The sequence below is a fragment of the Elaeis guineensis genome, chromosome 1, assembly GCF_000442705.2.
Source record: "Elaeis guineensis isolate ETL-2024a chromosome 1, EG11, whole genome shotgun sequence".
Taxonomy (NCBI): domain Eukaryota; kingdom Viridiplantae; phylum Streptophyta; class Magnoliopsida; order Arecales; family Arecaceae; genus Elaeis; species Elaeis guineensis.
Window position 1 is genome coordinate 7,037,375 of NC_025993.2, and position 20,333 is coordinate 7,057,707.

At 35.0% G+C, this 20,333-nt stretch overlaps 1 protein-coding gene across 2 annotated transcripts; it reads left to right on the forward strand.

Annotated features, from left to right (window-relative positions):
• The first annotated feature begins 506 nt into the window (after window positions 1-506).
• On the forward strand, window positions 507-4,150 carry LOC105037369 (cytochrome P450 71AP13). Of its 2 annotated transcripts, XM_073245369.1 has the most exons (3): window positions 507-969; window positions 1,174-1,493; window positions 3,406-4,150. In XM_073245369.1, exons 1-3 carry the CDS (start codon window positions 600-602, stop codon window positions 4,027-4,029), a joined length of 1,314 nt encoding a protein of 437 aa, XP_073101470.1. In that variant the 5' UTR covers window positions 507-599; the 3' UTR covers window positions 4,030-4,150. The 2 variants fall into 2 exon arrangements, with proteins under 2 accessions (XP_073101470.1, XP_010911347.1); XM_010913045.4 differs by having other exon boundaries at window positions 507-1,493.
• Window positions 4,151-20,333: the final 16,183 nt, after the last annotated feature.

A 20,333-nucleotide genomic window follows, 5' to 3' on the forward strand; every position in this document is an offset into this window, starting at 1 on the left:
TGATTTTCGGCTTGATTGGGACTCTGTTCCTACTGAAACAGTGTTTTTATGATTCTGGAGCCTATATAGCTCTGATTGACGAATCGTTTGTTGCGTTAGAGAGCTGGTGACATCTTGGAGGTGTAAAAAAGCTTCAACAGAGATTTTAGAGAGCTTTTGTGATGGTTTTGGGACTTTTTTGTGAGAGACTCTTGTACAAGGGTTGAGTGGTGAGTTCTCCTTGTATTAGTTTTATTTTATTCTCTCATAGTGAAGCTTGTACGTCCCATGAAGGTAGGCTTGAGGCCGATCTATTTATTTATATTATATTTTTTATTTTATTTTATTTTATTTTTTGCTATATCTTATGGTATCAGATTCTGATCGTGCAATACATTGTAGGTTTAAAAAAAAGATCGGGAGTTTGAATTTTAGTCAACAGAAATTTTTGTTAGAGTGGTATCAAAAGGAGGATCGAGAATCAAATTCCCGTAAAGTAAAGCGCTTTCTGGAAAAACTTGGCTGTGGAAATTAACGGGAGCCCTGGCCTGTGCAGTACTCTGCTATAAAAGGACCGGGAAAGGGGGACCAAGAGGGGATACAAAGAAGATCACCAAACCATGTCTCCCTCCTTGGAACTTCCCTTTGAGCTGGTTCTCTTGCTCTTCCTCCCCTTTCTGCTACTTCTTAGCTTCAAACAATCCTTTTCCAAGAAGGCCAGACTACCACCATCACCACCAAAGCTTCCTTTCATAGGAAACCTCCACCAGTTGGGTCCTCTGCCTCATCGGTCGCTCCAAGCTCTGGCAGAGAAGTATGGACCACTCATGCTTCTCCATCTCGGCCAGGTGCCCACCCTCATCGTTTCATCCGCCGAGATGGCCCGGGAGATCATGAGAACTCATGATCACATCTTTGCGAGCCGCCCTCCTTTGAAGGTTGCTAAGATCCTTTTCTTCGATGCCATGGACATCGGCTTGGCACCATACGGTGAGTACTGGAGGTATGCAAGGAAGCTTTGCATCGTCCACCTCCTTAGCAATAAAAAGGTGCAATCTTTTCGGCTCTCGAGGGAAGAAGAAGTAGCCTTTATGATCAATAACATCTCTCGAGCTTCTATTACAGCCGATCCTGTGAACTTAAGTGAGATCTTGCATGCCTTCGCAAATGACATGCTCTGCAGAGTTGTTTCAGGTAAATTCTTTAGAGAAGGTGGGAGGAACAAACTGTTTCGCAAATTGATAAGGGAGAATTCCGCTCTGCTTGGAGGGTTCCATTTGGGAGACTGCTTCCCTTCGTTGGAATGGATGGACGTGTTCTTTGGGATGCGCGCGAGGGCCAAGAGAAATGCTGAGAGATGGAGTGGTGTTCTTGACGAGGTGATCAAGGAGCACGCAGATCAAGCGAAGGATGAGAAGCATGAGAAGGACTTTGTGGATGTGTTGTTGTCCCTTCAGAAGGATCCCGGTGTGGACTTGGCCCTTACAAAAGAAGATATCAAGGCGCTCTTAGTGGTAAGTTCTGTGACCAGAAGTTTCACTTTATCATCAATCTGAACTTTTTTTGATGAAATTTGGAGGCCAAAGCGACCACCCAAACAAAACTTTTATCAAGGAAAAAGGGAGAATTTACAATACAAGTTTTTCAGAGTCAATGTATTCGAAACACAATGTTTTCAACCATTAAAAAGTGGAGCATAGCAGGTGTCATCAATCTGATTTAGCTTGTGAATTTGTGACTTGTTCTCACATTTAAACGCTTCTAAAGGAAACCGTCAGCAGTATGTGGCCTTGCAAATATTATTTTTCTTGACTAGTTTGGACCTTCCATCTTCTCCATATCTATTCATGTATTACTTGTCAAGACGTGGTTCTATTTCTTCTTCATAAACCTGATTAAAAGTTCAGAGGGAAGATAGTCCTGAAGTATCACTAACAAAGTTTTTAAGTGGAACTAAAAGCAGAAAAATAATAAGTTTATCTATATAATTTTAGGTTTCTCTGATCTCAGAAAATAAGAAGGATGTGGACTTTGATAAAAGGAATGAATTGAATGCTTGTCAAAATATTTGATGGTCCAACGCAACACTGGTCTAAGATGCATGAAAGTACAAGTATTTGTCCAATGCAAACTGGATGGGATCTTGACCAAATGAGACTAAACTTGCTTTAGCTGGAGGTCCTGCTACAGAGTAATGGGATAACAATAAGCTAATCTTGCAAAAAATCATGAACAAAAGGGCCGGATAACCCATTCAAAAAATTTTGTTTATGAGATGCCCACAACTCAAGCATGTGGTCCTTGAACTCTAAATGGGATTAGTTAAATGTTAGAAATGTTTCTCCAATTAATGAAACCTAAAGATCCTTTAAGGCTTTTTCCCCCAAGAAAAAGGTGTGCATATATCCTTTTGTTTTACATAAGCCTAATAATGCCTGGAAGACGAGTTCTTGTATTCTAGGACCTGTCCGTGACTTTGAACAGCATATAAGATCAATTTAAGTTTATATTGCTGTCCTCGTGTTTAAGGTCTTCTTTGCGTTCGAGAAAAGGCATTCGAGCCTTGAAGGTTTTCAATGCATGAGCTTGAATTAGTTCGAGTACATAGAGCCACCACAAGGTCTTGAACTTGAAGGCATTGACAGAAAATCTATAATTATTATAATTCTGTTGTCGGCACGATGTCCTCTTACGTCAGGTTCAAAGGAGCAAAAGTTTCCTACCAAAAAAAAAAGGAACAAAAGTTGAGACCTTTGCTTGAAAACATTTACCACGGTGGGTATTATTTGTTTTATCGACTGGGTCAGCACCTTGTTTAGTAGTTTTGTTTTTGGATTATTTGATTGCATCCCGTCTCTCCTCTTAGTTTGCTCCTTTGTCTACTTTTCTTTCCCCCTTTTTTTCCTGCTTTCTCTCCTGTTGATTTTGCCCTCCGCTAGATTTTCGTTTATTAATAAAATATAATGATAGATTTCCACCATTTTACTGAAATAATTTTAAAATTAACTAATTCATGAGGTATTAGAAGAACAAGATTGACACATCCATCTAGATTCTAAGAACTAGAGGTTAGAGATTCCTAATGAAAAAAATGTTCATAATCTTATGATATATAGTGTGCCCATCATTTTTTTAAAAGAAAAAAAAAAATCAGTCCCATTGACTATCTCCATGAACGATGCAGTGAGTACCATCGCCACTCTGTACATTTACATGGTAATAAGAATTGTTCTTCCAACTAACGTTCAACTGACTATTTTTCTGAAAAGACAGTACACAAATCACTATCACACCAAGATGTACTAGATAGTATATGTTATTTATCAAATCGAGTGATTGTTGTTTTTATAGTCTGATTCTGGATGACATCAATTATTTGTATAAGCTTCAATCCATTCTTTTACTCGTTAATTTCTTTCTCATCAGGATATGTTTGGTGCGGGAACTGATACATCTTACATAGTCTTGGAATGGACCATGGCAGAGCTTGTTCGAAACTCACTGGTGATGGAGAAGTTGCAAGATGAGGTTCGAGGTATAGATACAGGAAAAGACATGGTCAAAGAGGAGGATTTGGGAGAGCTAAGCTTCTTAAAAGCTGTAATAAAGGAAGTTCTACGATTGCACCCTCCTGCTCCATTATTGCTTCCAAGAGAATCCATGGATGATTGTCGCATAGACGGGTATGAAATTCCTAGATGTACAAGAGTAATTGTGAACGGTTGGGCCATTGGTAGAGATCCAAAACTCTGGGAGGCACCAGAAGAATTCCGGCCTGAGAGGTTCACGGGTAATCAAATTGATTTCAAGGGGAATGACTTCCAATTCATTCCATTTGGGTCTGGTCGGCGAATTTGCCCTGGTATGAACTTTGCGGTTTCTACTGTGGAGCTTGCACTGGCAAATTTGATACGCTGTTTTGACTGGGAGTTGCCTCATGGCATGGCAAGGGAGGATTTAGATATGGTTGAAGCTCCTGGCATCACAAACCCAATGAAACAAAGGCTTCAGCTGGTTGCAAAACCATGTGGCTATTACAAGGACCTGTGAATGATGACCAGTACCCACTAAGAACAAGTATTATATTAGTTCTTGTAACAATAACTAATAATGACTACTATGTTTCTCATAATGCAAGCTTATGGAAGTAGATTTTGTGATTTGGTCCAAAGTTATATAATCTTCAATGCGGTAAAGATAGGAGAAAAAATAAAAATAAAACGAGTGCCTGTCAACTAAAGGCTACATTGGTAGTTTGTTGGCTAACTTTCTTAATTAAAGAGTATTTTAATTTATCAAACAATTTCATTAAATAAATAAGATAAATTACCTTATCAAAGACATGATTGGACTTGCTTATCTCAAGTCTCATTATTCATCTTTTATATGACGTGACCTAAAATACTAGTTGGAAGGTATTATTTATATTTATTTATCTTTAATAAGATCTATGATCTTCCTAATATTCAAATAATATGGAACTAGAAACATACAAGGAATGCTGCATAGGTGTGTCTCACCCCAATTAACTAATACTTACAGCTCCCCCCAACATTCTATCAAAAGAATAAGGAGAAGGCTGGCCTATCGATGACCAAGCTAGTTTGAGCTCCTTTATGCTTTTCTCACAATGAGGCTATGATGTCCCAGCAGAAGGAATTGCAAGTGGTGAAGATGCCTTCAAAATATTCAAGTATACCTAACAAATCGTGAACCATAAGCAAAGCTACTGCATAGAGCTAGGACTTAAGGGAGAGTACATGCACTCACCGAGCATGATTCCATGGTCTCATATGAGCTTGTGCTATAATATCTCTTAGTCTATATAAGCCGTGAGCTATAATTTTTTTGATACATTTTATACCAACTACAGGACATCATCTAAAAAAACTACTCAAAACATATTATTTAGAAATTTTTTTTTTGGACCTCATATAAGTAACCAAAATATTTCCAACATACATCCAATATGGAACTAAATATACACTACTATAAGCTTTCACATAAAAGTGTGTGGGGAGTCCTATGGGTGTGTTTAGTCTCACATGCATAGAGTATATTCTTGGATGGATCTTGGATGGATATACAAAGCTATGAAATCCAAATAGTACCTTTTGCTTAGTTTTCTTGGATGAAGTCTCAGCTGTTACAAAACATTTGATATATTGTATTCCTTCACAAATGACATGCCATGTAGAGTGGTTCTGATGAAATTCTTTCGAGAAGATGGAAGAACCAATTTGTTTTGCAAACTACCAGAGGAAAATATGTCTTTGCTTGGAGTGTTTCATGTAGAAGATTTCTTCCCATGACTGGAAGAGTTCCTCAAGTTTAGCGCTAGGGCCAAGAGGGGCGTCATGAGATGATATATATTATTTTTTGGATGAGGTAATCAAGGGCTATGGTTATCGTGTGAAGGATGACAATGACTTTGTGGACATATTATCTCTCCAGAAGAATCATTCTATGGAGCGCCTCCCCCTTACAATGGATAGCATCAAGCATTCTTGGGGCCTATTTGGATAATTCTGTCCCATCCAACAGGATTCACAGAAACATAGAGCAGATCAGGCCTATATTCTCAGTATTCAAAGGAATTTTTTCAGAGTGGATCAACTCAAATTCCATAGGAAGAAAAAAATAACCTTATCAAATCTTTATTTCCACCCTATGCAAGAATGGACCGGAAATGGTCCGGTTGATATTAGCTGGGTTAGGCCTCATATTCTATAACAGTAGATAAAATCGATGCACATGATTTAATTAAAGAAATATGTTAGATGGGTCCAACTTGGATTCCTCAAGATTTTCAATCTAATCATACAAGAAAATCCAAACAAGTGCTTCGTTTCCATGTGTGCTTTCCCTGTAAAATCTTTTTCTTTGCTTTCTGATCGTGATGCCTTCTTTTGTTTCACAAGGCCCGCCTCGTAGCTCATGTCCAGGAAACAGACAAAAAGCACATGTCATGAAACAGCACTGTCCTTGCCCCATTCAAATCCTGAACCTAAGACTGAATGATACGTAAGATAAAGTTGAAATTATGACGACCTACCACCAAACAAGACTTGTGCTTCAAAGTCGTGCATGGTGAACTTGGAATTATCAAATTCGGTTCATATTCCTATTAAGTCCGAGGCTGTATGAAAACATGTGTGATGCTGGCTTGACAAATCTATATTTATTTATCTTTCATATATTGCGCTAATTTTGTTGAGTCACATTAAACCCCTCATGCCACATTGTAGAGAATACACATGAGGCATCACAATGCTTAGATTGAGGCATCCACTTTAAAGATCTAATTAATAGCTCTTAGAGATTTCCCAATATCCATTAAGGTAATTTTGATGAATAATATCTATTGAAAAGAGATTGCCGTCTATTGCCACCACCGAGAATGTATGCAAACACATCAAGATTCCAAAGGTAAGTTGATTTCTAATTAAATCTCTAATATGGTTATATTAATTATCGATATTCATCAAATGAATGATGTTTACACTAATCCTATTTTCTAAAAATTATATATCCTTCCAAAGAACTTATCCTATGATGGTCAGGTCTAATTGGACCAATCCATTAGAAATTGGCCAATATATCACCCAAAATCCAAAAAAAAAAAAAAAAAAAAAGAGGAGGAATGAAGACTCTTCTTCTTCATCCAATCCATATGAAAATAATCTCCTAGGGCTACTAAAAATCTTAGGAAATCTTCTATAAATCTCTCCCTCCCCTCCAAAAGCACTTCATGAAGCACCGGCCCTCCTCTCTTCTTCCTCCTTTCTTCATTGTTTTGCTGATTTACCTAGACCCATGCCCATCGAAAATTTAGCCTCGAGACACCATCGGAGCTAAGGTAAAAGCTCCTACCTTCATTCTCTCTCTCTTTCCCTTCTTCCCATGGCTTTGGGAGCCACTGCCGACCATCGGCTTCGTCAAAAATTCATCACAAAAAAAGAATCTCCTATTTTTGTCCTCCTTTTCCTTTTTTTTTCCAACTGCCAACACTACCATCCATTGATGCCGGACTGGTGGTTGAATCGTTTAGGCTCTTTATGAGCCTCCGCGGCCGGACCATCACCGTCGGTGACCGATCAATGGCCAAAATGACGAACAAGCCATGAATCCCCTGTTTTCTGATTCTATTTCCTATGATTGTCTTATTGGCCAGTCACTGTCGCTAGCTATGCACTGTCACCACCCATTGTCGACCACACCTTACTGCTTAACACCTATCTTTTGGCCAAGAACCACCAACCCTTCTTTCCTTATTCGGCCAAGAAAAAAAAAGAAGAAAAGAAAAGAAGAGAAGAAAAGAAAAGAGAGAAAAAGAAAAAGAGAGTAGGATTCTCTCTCTTGTGTCTCTCTCTCTTTTCCTTTAGGATTTTTCTCTCTCTACCCTCTCTCTTTCTCTCTATATCTGATCGATGGACCCTAGTATAAACTTGAGACGATGTTTCTAAAGAGATCCAAAATTATTTTAATATCCATACAGTCTGTCAAATCGATTATCTCGATCATATCGAGTATCTTTGAAATCTATTATTGATGAATCATATTGATTGATTTTGGTCTTGATCTAATCTATGCTTCATGATTCTTTGATTGAGTCACTTAAATCTATTCCTCAGCTAGGAGGCTCTAAATTACCTTGGTGCCTGGATAACCTATTAGATTGACCATCCAATCTACAATCTTTTTTTTTATGATTGAATTTATTAAATAAAAATTAATTATATTTTTTATATATTAAATAGGTTCGATAAATTCATCTATCGAAGTTTGAAGGGCTAGGTTGGAAGAGGTATGTAAACTCGACACTCCTTATTTATTTTCGAATTACTGGATGTTTTTAGTACTTAAGACTTTATGAAATATAAAAAGAATATTTGACATTGATGATTCTATATTTTTTTAAATTAAGGATCAAGCATTGGATCTTATGTAAATCATGTATTGTCATAAAAAATATGATTTATGGGTATTCTAATATTAACAATTTGTTTATAAACTATGAACCTTATATCTATGCAAATCTATACAATTGTTATGTAAATACTGATTTCATGATTGTTTCATTTTATAAACTATGAACTCTGTAATGTCATTAAATAACTTTCAACTTATTTATTGACGATGTAAGAATATGTATTTTAAAAAAATATGATTTAAAAAGTATGACTATGGGTTCTCAGAAAACTATGCACAGTCCCGTTAGTGGGATACAGTACTTGGCATGATTCAATTATGGCCCTGTGATGGATATAAAGTGACCTTAGCATTTAGTCTAAAAAAATTATTAAGAATTATGATATAATCAAATGACATATGGTTTATAACTTTATCTATAAAGTTAATATAATTTATGAATTTGCTTATGCTATACATTGAAAATTATGTTAATATAAATTGCATGATTTATGCATATACAAGAGTATCATTGATTTATGATATATTGTAATTATAAAAATTATATATTCTAATGATAATCATCTTCTCTAAATAATTTATTGATGCATGTATAAATTTATACTTAATTCGAATAAGATAGTATAAGTTTTAGTGACTAAGCTAATGTAGCTTATATCTTTTTTTTTTCCATCCAGATGAATAAGGTTATGAATAAAAGATGATTCAGGCTTGAGGGTCTATACTAGTGAGCTTAGAGATTTTACAGTTGAATCTTAATTTATCAGATAATTATAGACTTATAGTCAACTATTGATCGATGAATTTTGAGATATGGATTTGGCATTAATTTTAGATTTAGATACTCTGAACCAGTCTTGATTTAAATATATTTGATGAATGATAAAATTGAATCTTTTATTATATTTTATTTATGATAGATTTTAGCTAATCATAATTGATTGACATCATATTATCGTAGGTGGTACCCCTCGGTGGCATAGCCGTATTATGTTTCAGATTTAGGATGTGACATTTTATAATATTAGAGCAATAGATTTGATCATAGGTAGAACTTAAAAATCTAGCAATGGGTAAATAGATCTCTTTTAGCTAGATCATATTTGATGGAATAAAAGTAGATTAGTTTTCTTAGAGTTTTTGTTGCTCTTTTAAGGAAGCTAATTAATGCTAGTATTGTTAATAGGTGACGATGAGCAATAGGAAGGATGAAGTCTTGACAAACATTGCCACTTGGAGAAGAAGAGTGAGAAGAATTGTGAGGGAAAATGTCAACCAACCGGTTGAGTAAGCTCCTAATGCGCTAACCACTCAAGCAGACATTGGTGGAGTATGCCAAATGATGGCTTAGTTTATTTAGTAACAACAACAGACATGAGTTGCTCCTCGACCTATATTATCTGTAGAGTCATATTATGAGAAATTTAAAAAGCTTAATCCATCACTATTTAAGGGTGGACCTGATCCTTTGGTCGTGAAGATCTGGATTCAAAAAATGAAAAAGATATTCGATGCATTATAGTATCTCAAGGATGTAAAGGTTAGGCTAGCCACTCCCATGCTAAAAGAAAATACTAAGTTTTGATGGACCATAAAAAAGTTGGATATGGGAATACTGATAACCAGTTAACATAGGAGGAGTTTAAGAAAATATTTTATGATTAATATTTTTTTGAATCAGTTAGATTAGTAAAGGAGAACAAGTTCTTAGTTTTGAGATAAAAAGATGTTATGACAGTACTAGAATATGCAAACAAATTTAATGAGTTAGGTCATTTTTGTCCCAATCTGATAGAGTTTAAAAGAAGCAAAGCAAATATATTTGAGCACGGTCTAGGATATAAAATTCGGTCTCATTATCCTCTCACCTTGTTAACAACTACAAGAATATACTAGAATGAGTTTTAAAAGTTGAATTAGATATTAAAAGATCAGAACAAGAAAGGAAGGATAGGAAGAGGTCTAGACCAATAGGAACTCAGAGTGACCAACATGAAAATTTAGAGAACAACTCTAAGAAGGAGCAGAGACCTGCGGGTATTGCGGTAAAAATCATGATGGACCTTGTCTTAAGAAACTTGTAATATGTTATCAACGTGGCAAGTGAGGACATTGGGCACGGAAATGTCTTAGTAAGAAAACAAATGACTTCAAAGTTGTTGGCTTAGTTGAATAGGGACAAAAAAGGAATGCACGAATATTTGCCTTGACTCTATAAGACTTTACGACAAGCAATAACATAACAATAGGCACAATTCCAATCAACTTAAGAAGATACCTATGTGATTGTTGATCATAGCTCTTCTCATTCTTTCATAGTTTACTATATCTTCGAATTATATATTTTAGAAACTCGATGAGCCACTTCTGTTATAAAGTTATTCATGTCGAACTTGTATATATATGTGTATGTATGTATGTGTTGGATTTTAGATATTTTGCATATAGATTTCAAAATAATTTTGAATACAAGCAGTGGAAGACAAGATTAAATCAGATTTAATCCTACGCATGCATAGATCTAAATCAAATACATATGGATCTAGTTCATATGATGATAAACAAGATATTAAATATTTAATTTTAGAGAATAAAAATTAATTTACAATTAAATCACATACCTAGATCACATAACTCCTTCTCGAAATCTGATCTGTAGATGCCTTCAAGTTTTGTTGTAGCCACGTACGTGTCTGACCTCTATAGGTATCCACACAAGGCCTGATCTGATCGGAGGCTTTTTGTTCTCCTCAAAGTGCTAGCTTTCTTGCAAAAAAATACTTTTTTAATAGTTGAATAGGGTCTCCTTCAATCTCCAAGACAATCTCAAGAAGGAAGAAGAAAGGAGGAATAAGAGGAAGATAAGAAGCGGAACCCTTCCCTTCTCTTTTCTTAAACCCAATGCCTACCACTCTTAGCACCTCAAGTCTCATGCCCAAGCCCCCTATTTAGTGTGAGATCTGATCTCTCAGTTGCTGGTTTACACATCCCTAGTCCCCTCCTTTTATAGGCATTTAATTAGTCATACAAGGGCTAGGATTAAAAGTTTAAGCCCAACCACATTAGGAGTCTTTTTTTGATTCAAAACCAAAATGGAAATTTTCAAACCTTAAACCAGATCTTAAGAAGGGAATATGGGATGCATGAAGGGCTCTTAGACATGGTGTTTTGTCACACAAAATAATAGGGGACGTGCTCCCTTGTGCGCTCTCCCTTATGGCATATGAAAGAGAATCCAGTCCAACTGGGATTCCTTTTTGTGGGCTGATTTAAATAGGTTTAAGTCCTAACTAATTCTTAACCCAAATTCTAACTAACTTAGGAATTGGTTATAACCAATTAACTAATTAGGTTTAGTCCAATTAGGCTAAGTTAGGCTCCTAACCTAATTAGGGAATCAATTGAATCAAATCTCCATCAAATTAGGGATTGATTTCTCGAATATAAGGTTATCTCATAATCAATAGAACTGGATCCAATTAAACTTAAATTAAATCAAATTAAATTTTATTTAATTAGATTTAATTCTAATCTCATTGCTCAATCAGATTGAGCCCTATTGCAATCCTATTGCAAATTAAATCCTCTAGAAATTTACTAACCCTTAGTGAATTGAATATTGAACTATTATATTGAATTAATTATCAATCAAATTGATAATTAAATCCTATTATGATTCATAATCATAATTCAACCATCTGATCAGTCAAAAAATCTTTTTTGTGTGTCACTCCATAGATTTTTATTCTATCTAATAGTGAGATATACCATGATCTCCATCATAGTATCATCAAAACTCTTTTTTTTTTATAATTATCATCAAAACTCTTTTTGATGGACTAGAATACTTCTAACTCACATTCATCAAGGATCATCGATCTAGAATGATGCTAGTGAGATTTTATAATCTACTAGTGATACCTAGCAGCATGTGGTGGCAATCCAGCAGAATAAGAATAGAACCCTTAGGGGTAGTTACCGTATGATTAGTTCTTCTATTGTAAGTTTTGACAATATGGAGGTTATGAAAACTCATCAAATCTCTTCATCTATCATATAAAAAATTTGATTAGCTCAAGTCCAAATGTGATACTCATGAAAACTCTTTTTCGTCCATCATCTTGCTATGGCCATAGACTTATGGACTGAGCTTCTCAAATTTTATAAGATTACTCACTATCTACTAAGATCGATAGATCTCTTCTAAGTACGCACCCTACTCCTATAGTGAATCTACTACAATCAACATACACGACCAGGACCAAATGGCTAGGAGACCATATTTATATGCAATCAATCTACAGTAATCTCACTGTGAGTAGCCGAAGCACCGTAGATCAAGGAACCACTCATACCACTATAGCATCGAGACGATCACTGATAAGTGAGTAGACATTCATTGATCTCTCGTATGATCATGCTCAGTGCCGATGCTCTCTAACTACCATCCATACTCTCACTCAGTGTCTCCATACCATAGACTTGAGACTCGTCTATTTCTAAGAAATCGATTCATACGTCTATCACCGTCTCTATGATGATCCATCAATCGAAAGTAATTTAGAAATTAATTATACATATCTCAAGTCTAAACTCTTTAGAATATATATCTTTAAATTATTAATTTTTTAGACGATTCTCGGACACATAACACAAAAATAGATAAAATTGCCCACTTTATTGATAAATCAATAATTTAAGTATAAAAATATATCTCAGAATAATTATAATGTGTCTGTCATATTGGTTTCTAGGACATACATCTAACAGTATGGACAAACTTGGATAAGATTGATCTGATTTGGGCTCATATTTGATCAAGTCAAAACTAGACAATAGGGTCCTACATCAATGATCCAAGTCATTGGATGTAATCTGCAATCTCGAAATTACTTACAAACTAAAAATCATATAATTTAAAATCCCCTAACCTATGCATCAAGTGATCAAAAAATATATCTAATCCAACTCTATTTAGACTATCCTATTTTTGACTACTTGAGGCGTAGGCTGGGAGTCTCCAAATTATATAATTTTTTGTGTACAAGCACCTTTCACTACAACAAAACTGGTTAATAGCAATAAAAACTTTTCATCGCTAATAACTGATTTTTGTCATTAATACGTATTAGTGACAAAATTTTGGTCGTTAATATTTCATCATAAATAATTCCATCATTGATAATATTTTATGATAAAATAAAAAATTTTATCACTAATAAAAGATATTTATGATGAATATTTTTCATCGTTAAAAAAATAGGATGAAAAAAATTTAATCTAAAAAAAGGTTTTTGTGATGAAAGAAACCGTCGTTGATAAATAAAAAATTAATAGCGACGAAAAATTTACATCACAAAAAATATCTTTTATAATGAAAATAATTCATCACCATTAACTTAATAAAAAAATTAATAAAATTGAATAATATTAGTGATAAAAAATTTTATCGCAAATAAGATAATTTTTGATGAAAATTTATGTCGCTAATCATTAGTTACGATGAATAATTTTTCATCACTATTAATTATATATTTATTGATAAATTAAATTATGTTAGTAAAATATTTTTGACGACAAATGTTTCATCAAAATTAATTCCATCACTAATAATTTGTCATATTTTTTTCAAAAAATTTGTGAATATATATTTTAAATTTATATGTATAATATTTTTAATAAATTAAAAAAAACTAAAATAAAAAATTTACATAATAAATTTTATTATTTTATTATATTAAATTAAAATTATAAGATATTTGAAATAAAAAAAATACATCAATAAGTCATCAAATATCGACATCCAGAGAACGAGCTGGGGACGGAGAGCGCTCATCGGAGCTCGAACTGGTGATGGAGCTCGGATCGATCTGCTGCTGTCTCATTAGCTGTATTATCTGCTCTATCTACGCCATCCTCTCCATCATCTAGATTTGGAAGCACTGATAGTCGTCGATGCGTGCAACCAACTCTTGAGCTCACTGTTGATTCTCGGCAGCCTGCTGTCGATCCTTGGCAGCATGTCTCTACACCTCCATCAGTCGAGCCTCGCACGTAGAATGAATATCCACCCTAGATGAGCGTGAGGATGAGGGAGCAGTGATCCCATACCCTAGACCCCTAACATAATAGGATTTCGTACCGAGCATCCGATCACAGATCTCATCATCTGTGGATGCGGTAAAGCCCTCAGGAGTAGGCTGAGATCTCATGTCTGTCATACGATCCTGAAAATTAAAATTATAGTTATTTTAATTTTATAATAAAAATCAGATTGTGAATGAAAAATAATTGAAAAAACTTACAAAGAGCTCCTTACTCTCCGTCGTCCACTCCCTCGACTGTCGCTGGTGGGTTTGCTTGTGGATATCAATCCTATCAGGAAGCTCGTCTCTCTCAGCATCTCTCTATAATTTAAAAATTAATTAAAAAAATTTTAAATAACTAAAGAATTATATGCTAATTAGACATTAAAAATTACCTACCATGTGCTCTTTGTGATGAGTAAACAACCTCGAACCCCCACAATGCGACACGATCTATCTCGCCCGGTTCATCGCATTTTGGACACATCGTCTCTGTAAAATTACCAATAAAATTAGTAGATAAAAAATTTAATTTTAGAATAAATGATTAAGTCATTAAACTTTAAAAAAAAATTTAGATGTGTAACCTGATATGCCGGATCCTCATAATGCCAGCATATGGTAGTCCAATCATCCATGATGATACTGTCATAGGGCTGCTGCCATGCTGCCTCCTCCCTATGATCTTGTACCATCCGATACCAATGCTGATGCATGTGATGGTGATAGTCCTTGAAACGCAATGATAACTGAGTGTCGATGGCTTGTCTCACACGATTCTCCTCAAAATCAACGATGTCAAATACACCCTGCCAATAATAAATATTAGAAGAATACTATACAAATTAAATATTCACAATATAATTTATTTTACCTGTAAGTGGGTGTAGAAAACTTCTCTTTGAGTCAGTAGAATGTGATGTAAATTGAAGAACGTCACGGGGGCATAACTGCGGCATATGATGCCCAGCTCAGTCTGTCATGGCTCACACCATCTCCTAATGGGTCTGGTGTAGCCGGTCGGTATCTCGATCCGAAGATGTTGTCCCGGGTGCTCGCATCTCCAACGCTCTAGAGCGAGGTTCTTCGATGGACCTCGCCCTCACCTCACCACCGATGAGGACTCACCTGAAACAACAATAAATAAATTATTAGTATGATTCAAATAAAAAAATAAATTTTATTATATATAAAGTGTAATAATTAATACCACTGGGATTCGCCTCACTGGGACCCGACTCATTGGGACCTGCCGATGCAGAACCCTCTGACAGTGGAGCCGGTGTGGTAACGGAGATCGATGGAGGTGCCTCAACCTCTGAGGTATCTGCAGCGAGCTATCAACACGAACGTCGTTGTCTATCTCCTGGTACTATATCTGCAGAAATTGAGATATAAATAAATATAATATTAAATAATAATAATAGAAATTAAATAATATTCTAATGAATACAATTATATCGCATGCCATTATTGAAAAACAAAATTGAATGAAGAATATAGATCTGCTCATCAATATTCATATCTTCCTCGATGTGTAGATCTTCGTCCGAATCACAGTAATCGATATATGTGTCATCTTCTATCTCATCGTCATTTATGAACTGATCGTTGCCGTCCGACTCATCAAGATTAAATACAAAATCAGCTTCAACTTCGTTAGATAGGAGATCAACCCGATTCAAAGGTGCCGTTACAAGTTTTTCATCAATCAAAAGCTCGGCTAATATTTGTTCTTCTTGTTGAAAATTTTTTTCTTCATATAAATCTAAATTTTCATTCATCTCTAATCGAGTTGGTATGTCATATACGCCTCTAGCTGTTATTTTTTGTACAATATGTCAATTACCTTGATACTTTAGATCCTTCGAATATATTACTTATTTCGCTTGAGTTGCTAATATATACGGCTCATTTTGGTACCATGTTCGTGTAAGATTTACACTGATAAATTATGAATCGATATGAATACTGATCTTTTTATTACTAATATCCCATCATTCACACTGAAACAAAAATACATAATTACTGGACCCATACTTCAGTTCTATGATATCTACCAGTACACCATAATAATCAGTCTCTTCTTCTCCTTCATATCCTGTTATAGCAGTTTCACTATTCTGGATCCGTCATTGCATCTTAAGCTCCCTTGTGTGAAACTCATTCTTCTAATGATACAGGATGTGTAGTGATTAACCCTTCGATCGGGACCACATGCTAAATCATGCAACTCATCGATCGCACCCATTTCTTTATTGAAATACTTATGTTTTATCTACATCATAAGATAAAAAATTATATTGATTCAAATAATATTATTTATAAGTAAATAAATAACATATCATTAATGTAACTTATAAGATCATCAGATTATTTTACAAATTTTTTCTTATGTCGATCATCGACATCCGTATTATTCTCTCTACATAGTATACTTTTGTGCTCACTACAAGAAGTTATGATTTTTAATTTTATATTAATATAAAAAAAAAATTTAATCATTAAACAGTATGGTAAGATGATACTTACTCAATAAAATTTTTAATTTCTTCACAATTATTTAGAATATAAAAGTATGCTTTGGATAGCTCGTTCACGTCCATAAATTCATATCTCCTTGCACCAGTAGATCAAACCATTTGTTTAAATATAGATAATATCGATTCATTATCACTTCATTCAAGATCTGCATTATGATCTACACGATTGAATCTTGTTTTGATATCGTCAAGATACATTGAGCAGAATGTGACACACTCGGTAGCTACATATGCTTCCGCTATAGATCCTTCAGGACTTACTTTATTGTGCCATACTTTTTTAAGGTGCACAAGAATTTGTAAATAAAAATAAATTTAAATTTTAAAAATATATTTATATTTTATAATTGATATGACAAAGTACGTATAATTTTTTTATCTTTTAATAGGATACATCTATCGATAATGTACTGGTCCGGCCAAAAGAGCTTCCTTTGGAAGATGAACAGTCAGATGCACCATAATATCAAAAAATAATGATAAAATTTTTTTTTCTAACTTACAAAGAATGAGTACGATATCCTTCTCTAATCTCTCAAGTAAGTTAATCTTCAATTTTCGACAACACAGTTCTCGAAAGAACACTCCCAGCTCAATCAATGCAGTTTGACTATCACCACTCAAATAGCCATGCATGACCACAAAAAGCAAACGTTGTATCATCACATGAGAGTCATGACTTTTCATGCCGAAGATATTACCATCGTTGTTCCCAACACATCACGATACGTTTGAAGTGTATGCATCAAGAAATTTTACGGTTTTGAACCATCCAAAGAATTTTTTTTTTCCTCTCTAAATAGCGAATAACATACGGGTGGCATAAAAAATCTCTCACCTCGATGAACTAATTGTAACTCCGGTCGAATTCCCATTTTCTGCAAATCAAGATGAGCTTTTGTACTATCTTTTATTTTTTCTAAAATATTTAATACAGTACCAATGATATTATCACAAATATTCTTTTCAATGTGCATTACATCCAAATTATGATGAAATGGTAGCTATTTCCAATACGGTAGTTTGAAAAAGATACTTCGCTTCATCCAATTCAGCTCAGCTTCAATACGCTTCCGCTTGTGACTACCCGATGTTTTTCCAAATTGAACGTTTCCAATGACTTTAAGTTGTTCTAAAATTTTTGCTCCACTTAACTCCTTAGGTGGCGGACGTCGATCGAACTTACCATCAAAATAGTGATTACAGATCCTCCAAGAATGATTAGCAGGACGAAACCATCGAAGACCCATGAAACATATTTTTCATTCGTGTTTTAAATGTAAGGAGGATGCATCCCTATTGCATATTGGATATGCAAGATATCCTTTGGTGTTCCATCCAGATAAATTTTCATATGCCGAAAAATCATTTATGGTCCATAGAATCGAAGCATGCAACTTAAAATTACTTTGACTCACAGAATCATATGTCTGTATCCCGTTTTCTCATAATTCCTTCAGATCATCAATTAAAGTCGTAGATATATATCAATTTCATTACCTGATGCTTTCAGATCTGGAATCAACAATGACATAAAAATAAATGGTTCTTTCATGCATTTTCAAGGTGACACATTATATACAACTAGCATTACAGGTCACATGCTGTAAGAGGTACTCAGATTGCCAAAGAGATTAAATCCATCTGTCGCTAGATCAAGCCGAATATTGCGTGGGTCACTCGCAAAGTATGGATGCTTTACATCGAAGTCTTTCCACACTAAAAAGTCAGTCGAGTGGCTAAATATGTTCTCCTCCAGAACCCGCTGCTCATAATGCCATTTCATTTCTTCAGCTGTCTTTGTAGACATATACAATCTTTGAAGTCTTGGAATCAATGAAAAATATCTCAAAATCTTTTGAGGTATCTTCTTTGCTTTCCTAATATCGATTTTGTATCTAGGCTCACTGCATTTCAGATATTTAGTTGCTTATTTGTTATCTTTATAAAATAATATGCAGTCATTTTTGCAGGCATGTATAGGAGTATAGCCAAGTCTCATTTTCCGCATGTATATTTTTACTTCAGAATATGATTTCGAAAGTCTCTCTCCATCGAGCAGAGCTACTTTAATCAATATTAAAATTTGATCAAATGACTTCTGACTCTATCGATTCACGATTTTAATATGAAGCAATTTTATCAAAAACTCTAACTTGAAAAATTTTGTACAATTTGAATAGAGTGGCTCTCATGAATCTCTTACAAGCTTTGCAAACTGTTCAGAAGTCCCTTCTACGTCAAGCTGGATATTATGTTCATGATCAGAATTGCTTTCAGATGCAGTAGTATTCATGTGTACATTTGAACAAGCACCTTGATGTAAATCATCTAACAATTCTCGAAGACCACTATGTTCGACAGATCCAGCAGCATCACTATCATCTTCAGTATCGTCATCGTCATGCACCACTTCATTCGGATCACACTCCCTATGCCATATCCAACAAGTATACTTCTTATGCATACCATATTGTAGCAGATACTCCTCAACAAGTGTTATGTGATGATATACCATATTGACACATCTCTTACATGGACATTTTATCCAACTAGCACTGTCAGCCTTATGCCGTGTAAAGTCAATGAAATCTTGAACTCTTTTTCGATATTTAGATAAAAAAATACCTCTAGTATTCATCTAATTTTTGTTGATATTCATCTAACAACAAATACAAAATCATGAATAACCAAAAAAAACTTTAGTGGTATTTTGGATCCCGATCCGAATTTTGGACTAAACCGCATTTCGAATTCCAGTCAAAATCCCTACTCGAATCCAGATCCGGATCACTTGATACAAAATAACACATATTAAAAAACACATGCAAACTGAACATTAACATGAAAAATATGTTACATCAACTTAATGAAGTAAAATTGCATGATCCTATCTTTTTCAAATCATTACTAACAGGTGTGATCCTATCCCTTTCAGAAAAGTAATAATCTCATTATTGTTATTAGTGGATATTTCATCTCATTTTCATAGAAATTTCGACAGCATCTCCCCATAGTTCTCCAAGTATACGATGTGGATATAGTGCCTATGCACCTTATCCACCAAATATCCGAAGAACAATGGATAGATAACTACTGAATAGCACATAATGAAATGAAATATCAACTATTAACAACAATAATATTATTATTTTTTCAAAAAGTTCGAATACGAGATATCCAAGTTTCGATCTCGATGAAGATTAAAACTTGAACGGGAATCTACGACTCAATGTAATTTAAGTACTATCTTTGAACGTGCATTCGAAGATAGATTTCTAATTTATCAAAAAAGAATAACTTCGTATAGAGTTTTCTCTAAAATAGAAATACTTTTTTTATTTATAATTTCAGCAGCATACAAACAGCACATAAAATAATTTAATTGTAGTAAGTAACAACAATGTGCATTGTGTTAGTAAAAAATAATTAGTCAAATAATTAAATAATTTTAGCAGTAACACTAAAAAAAATGTGCAATAATTATAATAATTTCAGCTCGGCCCGACTAGGCCCAACCCGAAACCGACCCGACTTGACCCCGACCCATCCCGACCCTGACCAATCCCGGCCCCACCCGACCTGCCGGACTACCCCAGTCCTGTCCCCGAACCCATCCCCGAAGGCCCCGGCCCGACCTGAAACCGATCCGACCTGGACCCGACCCCTGCCCGACCCGACCTGAACCCGACCCGACCCGACCCGCCCCACCCCAACCTGACCCGGCCCGGCCCCAACCCGACCTGCCCCATCTCGGCCCCATCCCTAGACCCTTCCTCGAAGGCCCCAGCCC

What these genes read in the sequence shown, in the direction of transcription:
- LOC105037369 (XM_010913045.4), top strand. Translation starts at nt 600, where the DNA reads ATGTCTCCCTCCTTGGAACTTCCCTTTGAGCTGGTTCTCTTGCTCTTC. An exon ending in ATATCAAGGCGCTCTTAGTG is followed by an intron (nt 1,494 to 3,405) that starts GTAAGTTCTGTG and finishes CTTTCTCATCAG; the next exon opens with GATATGTTTGGTGCGGGAAC.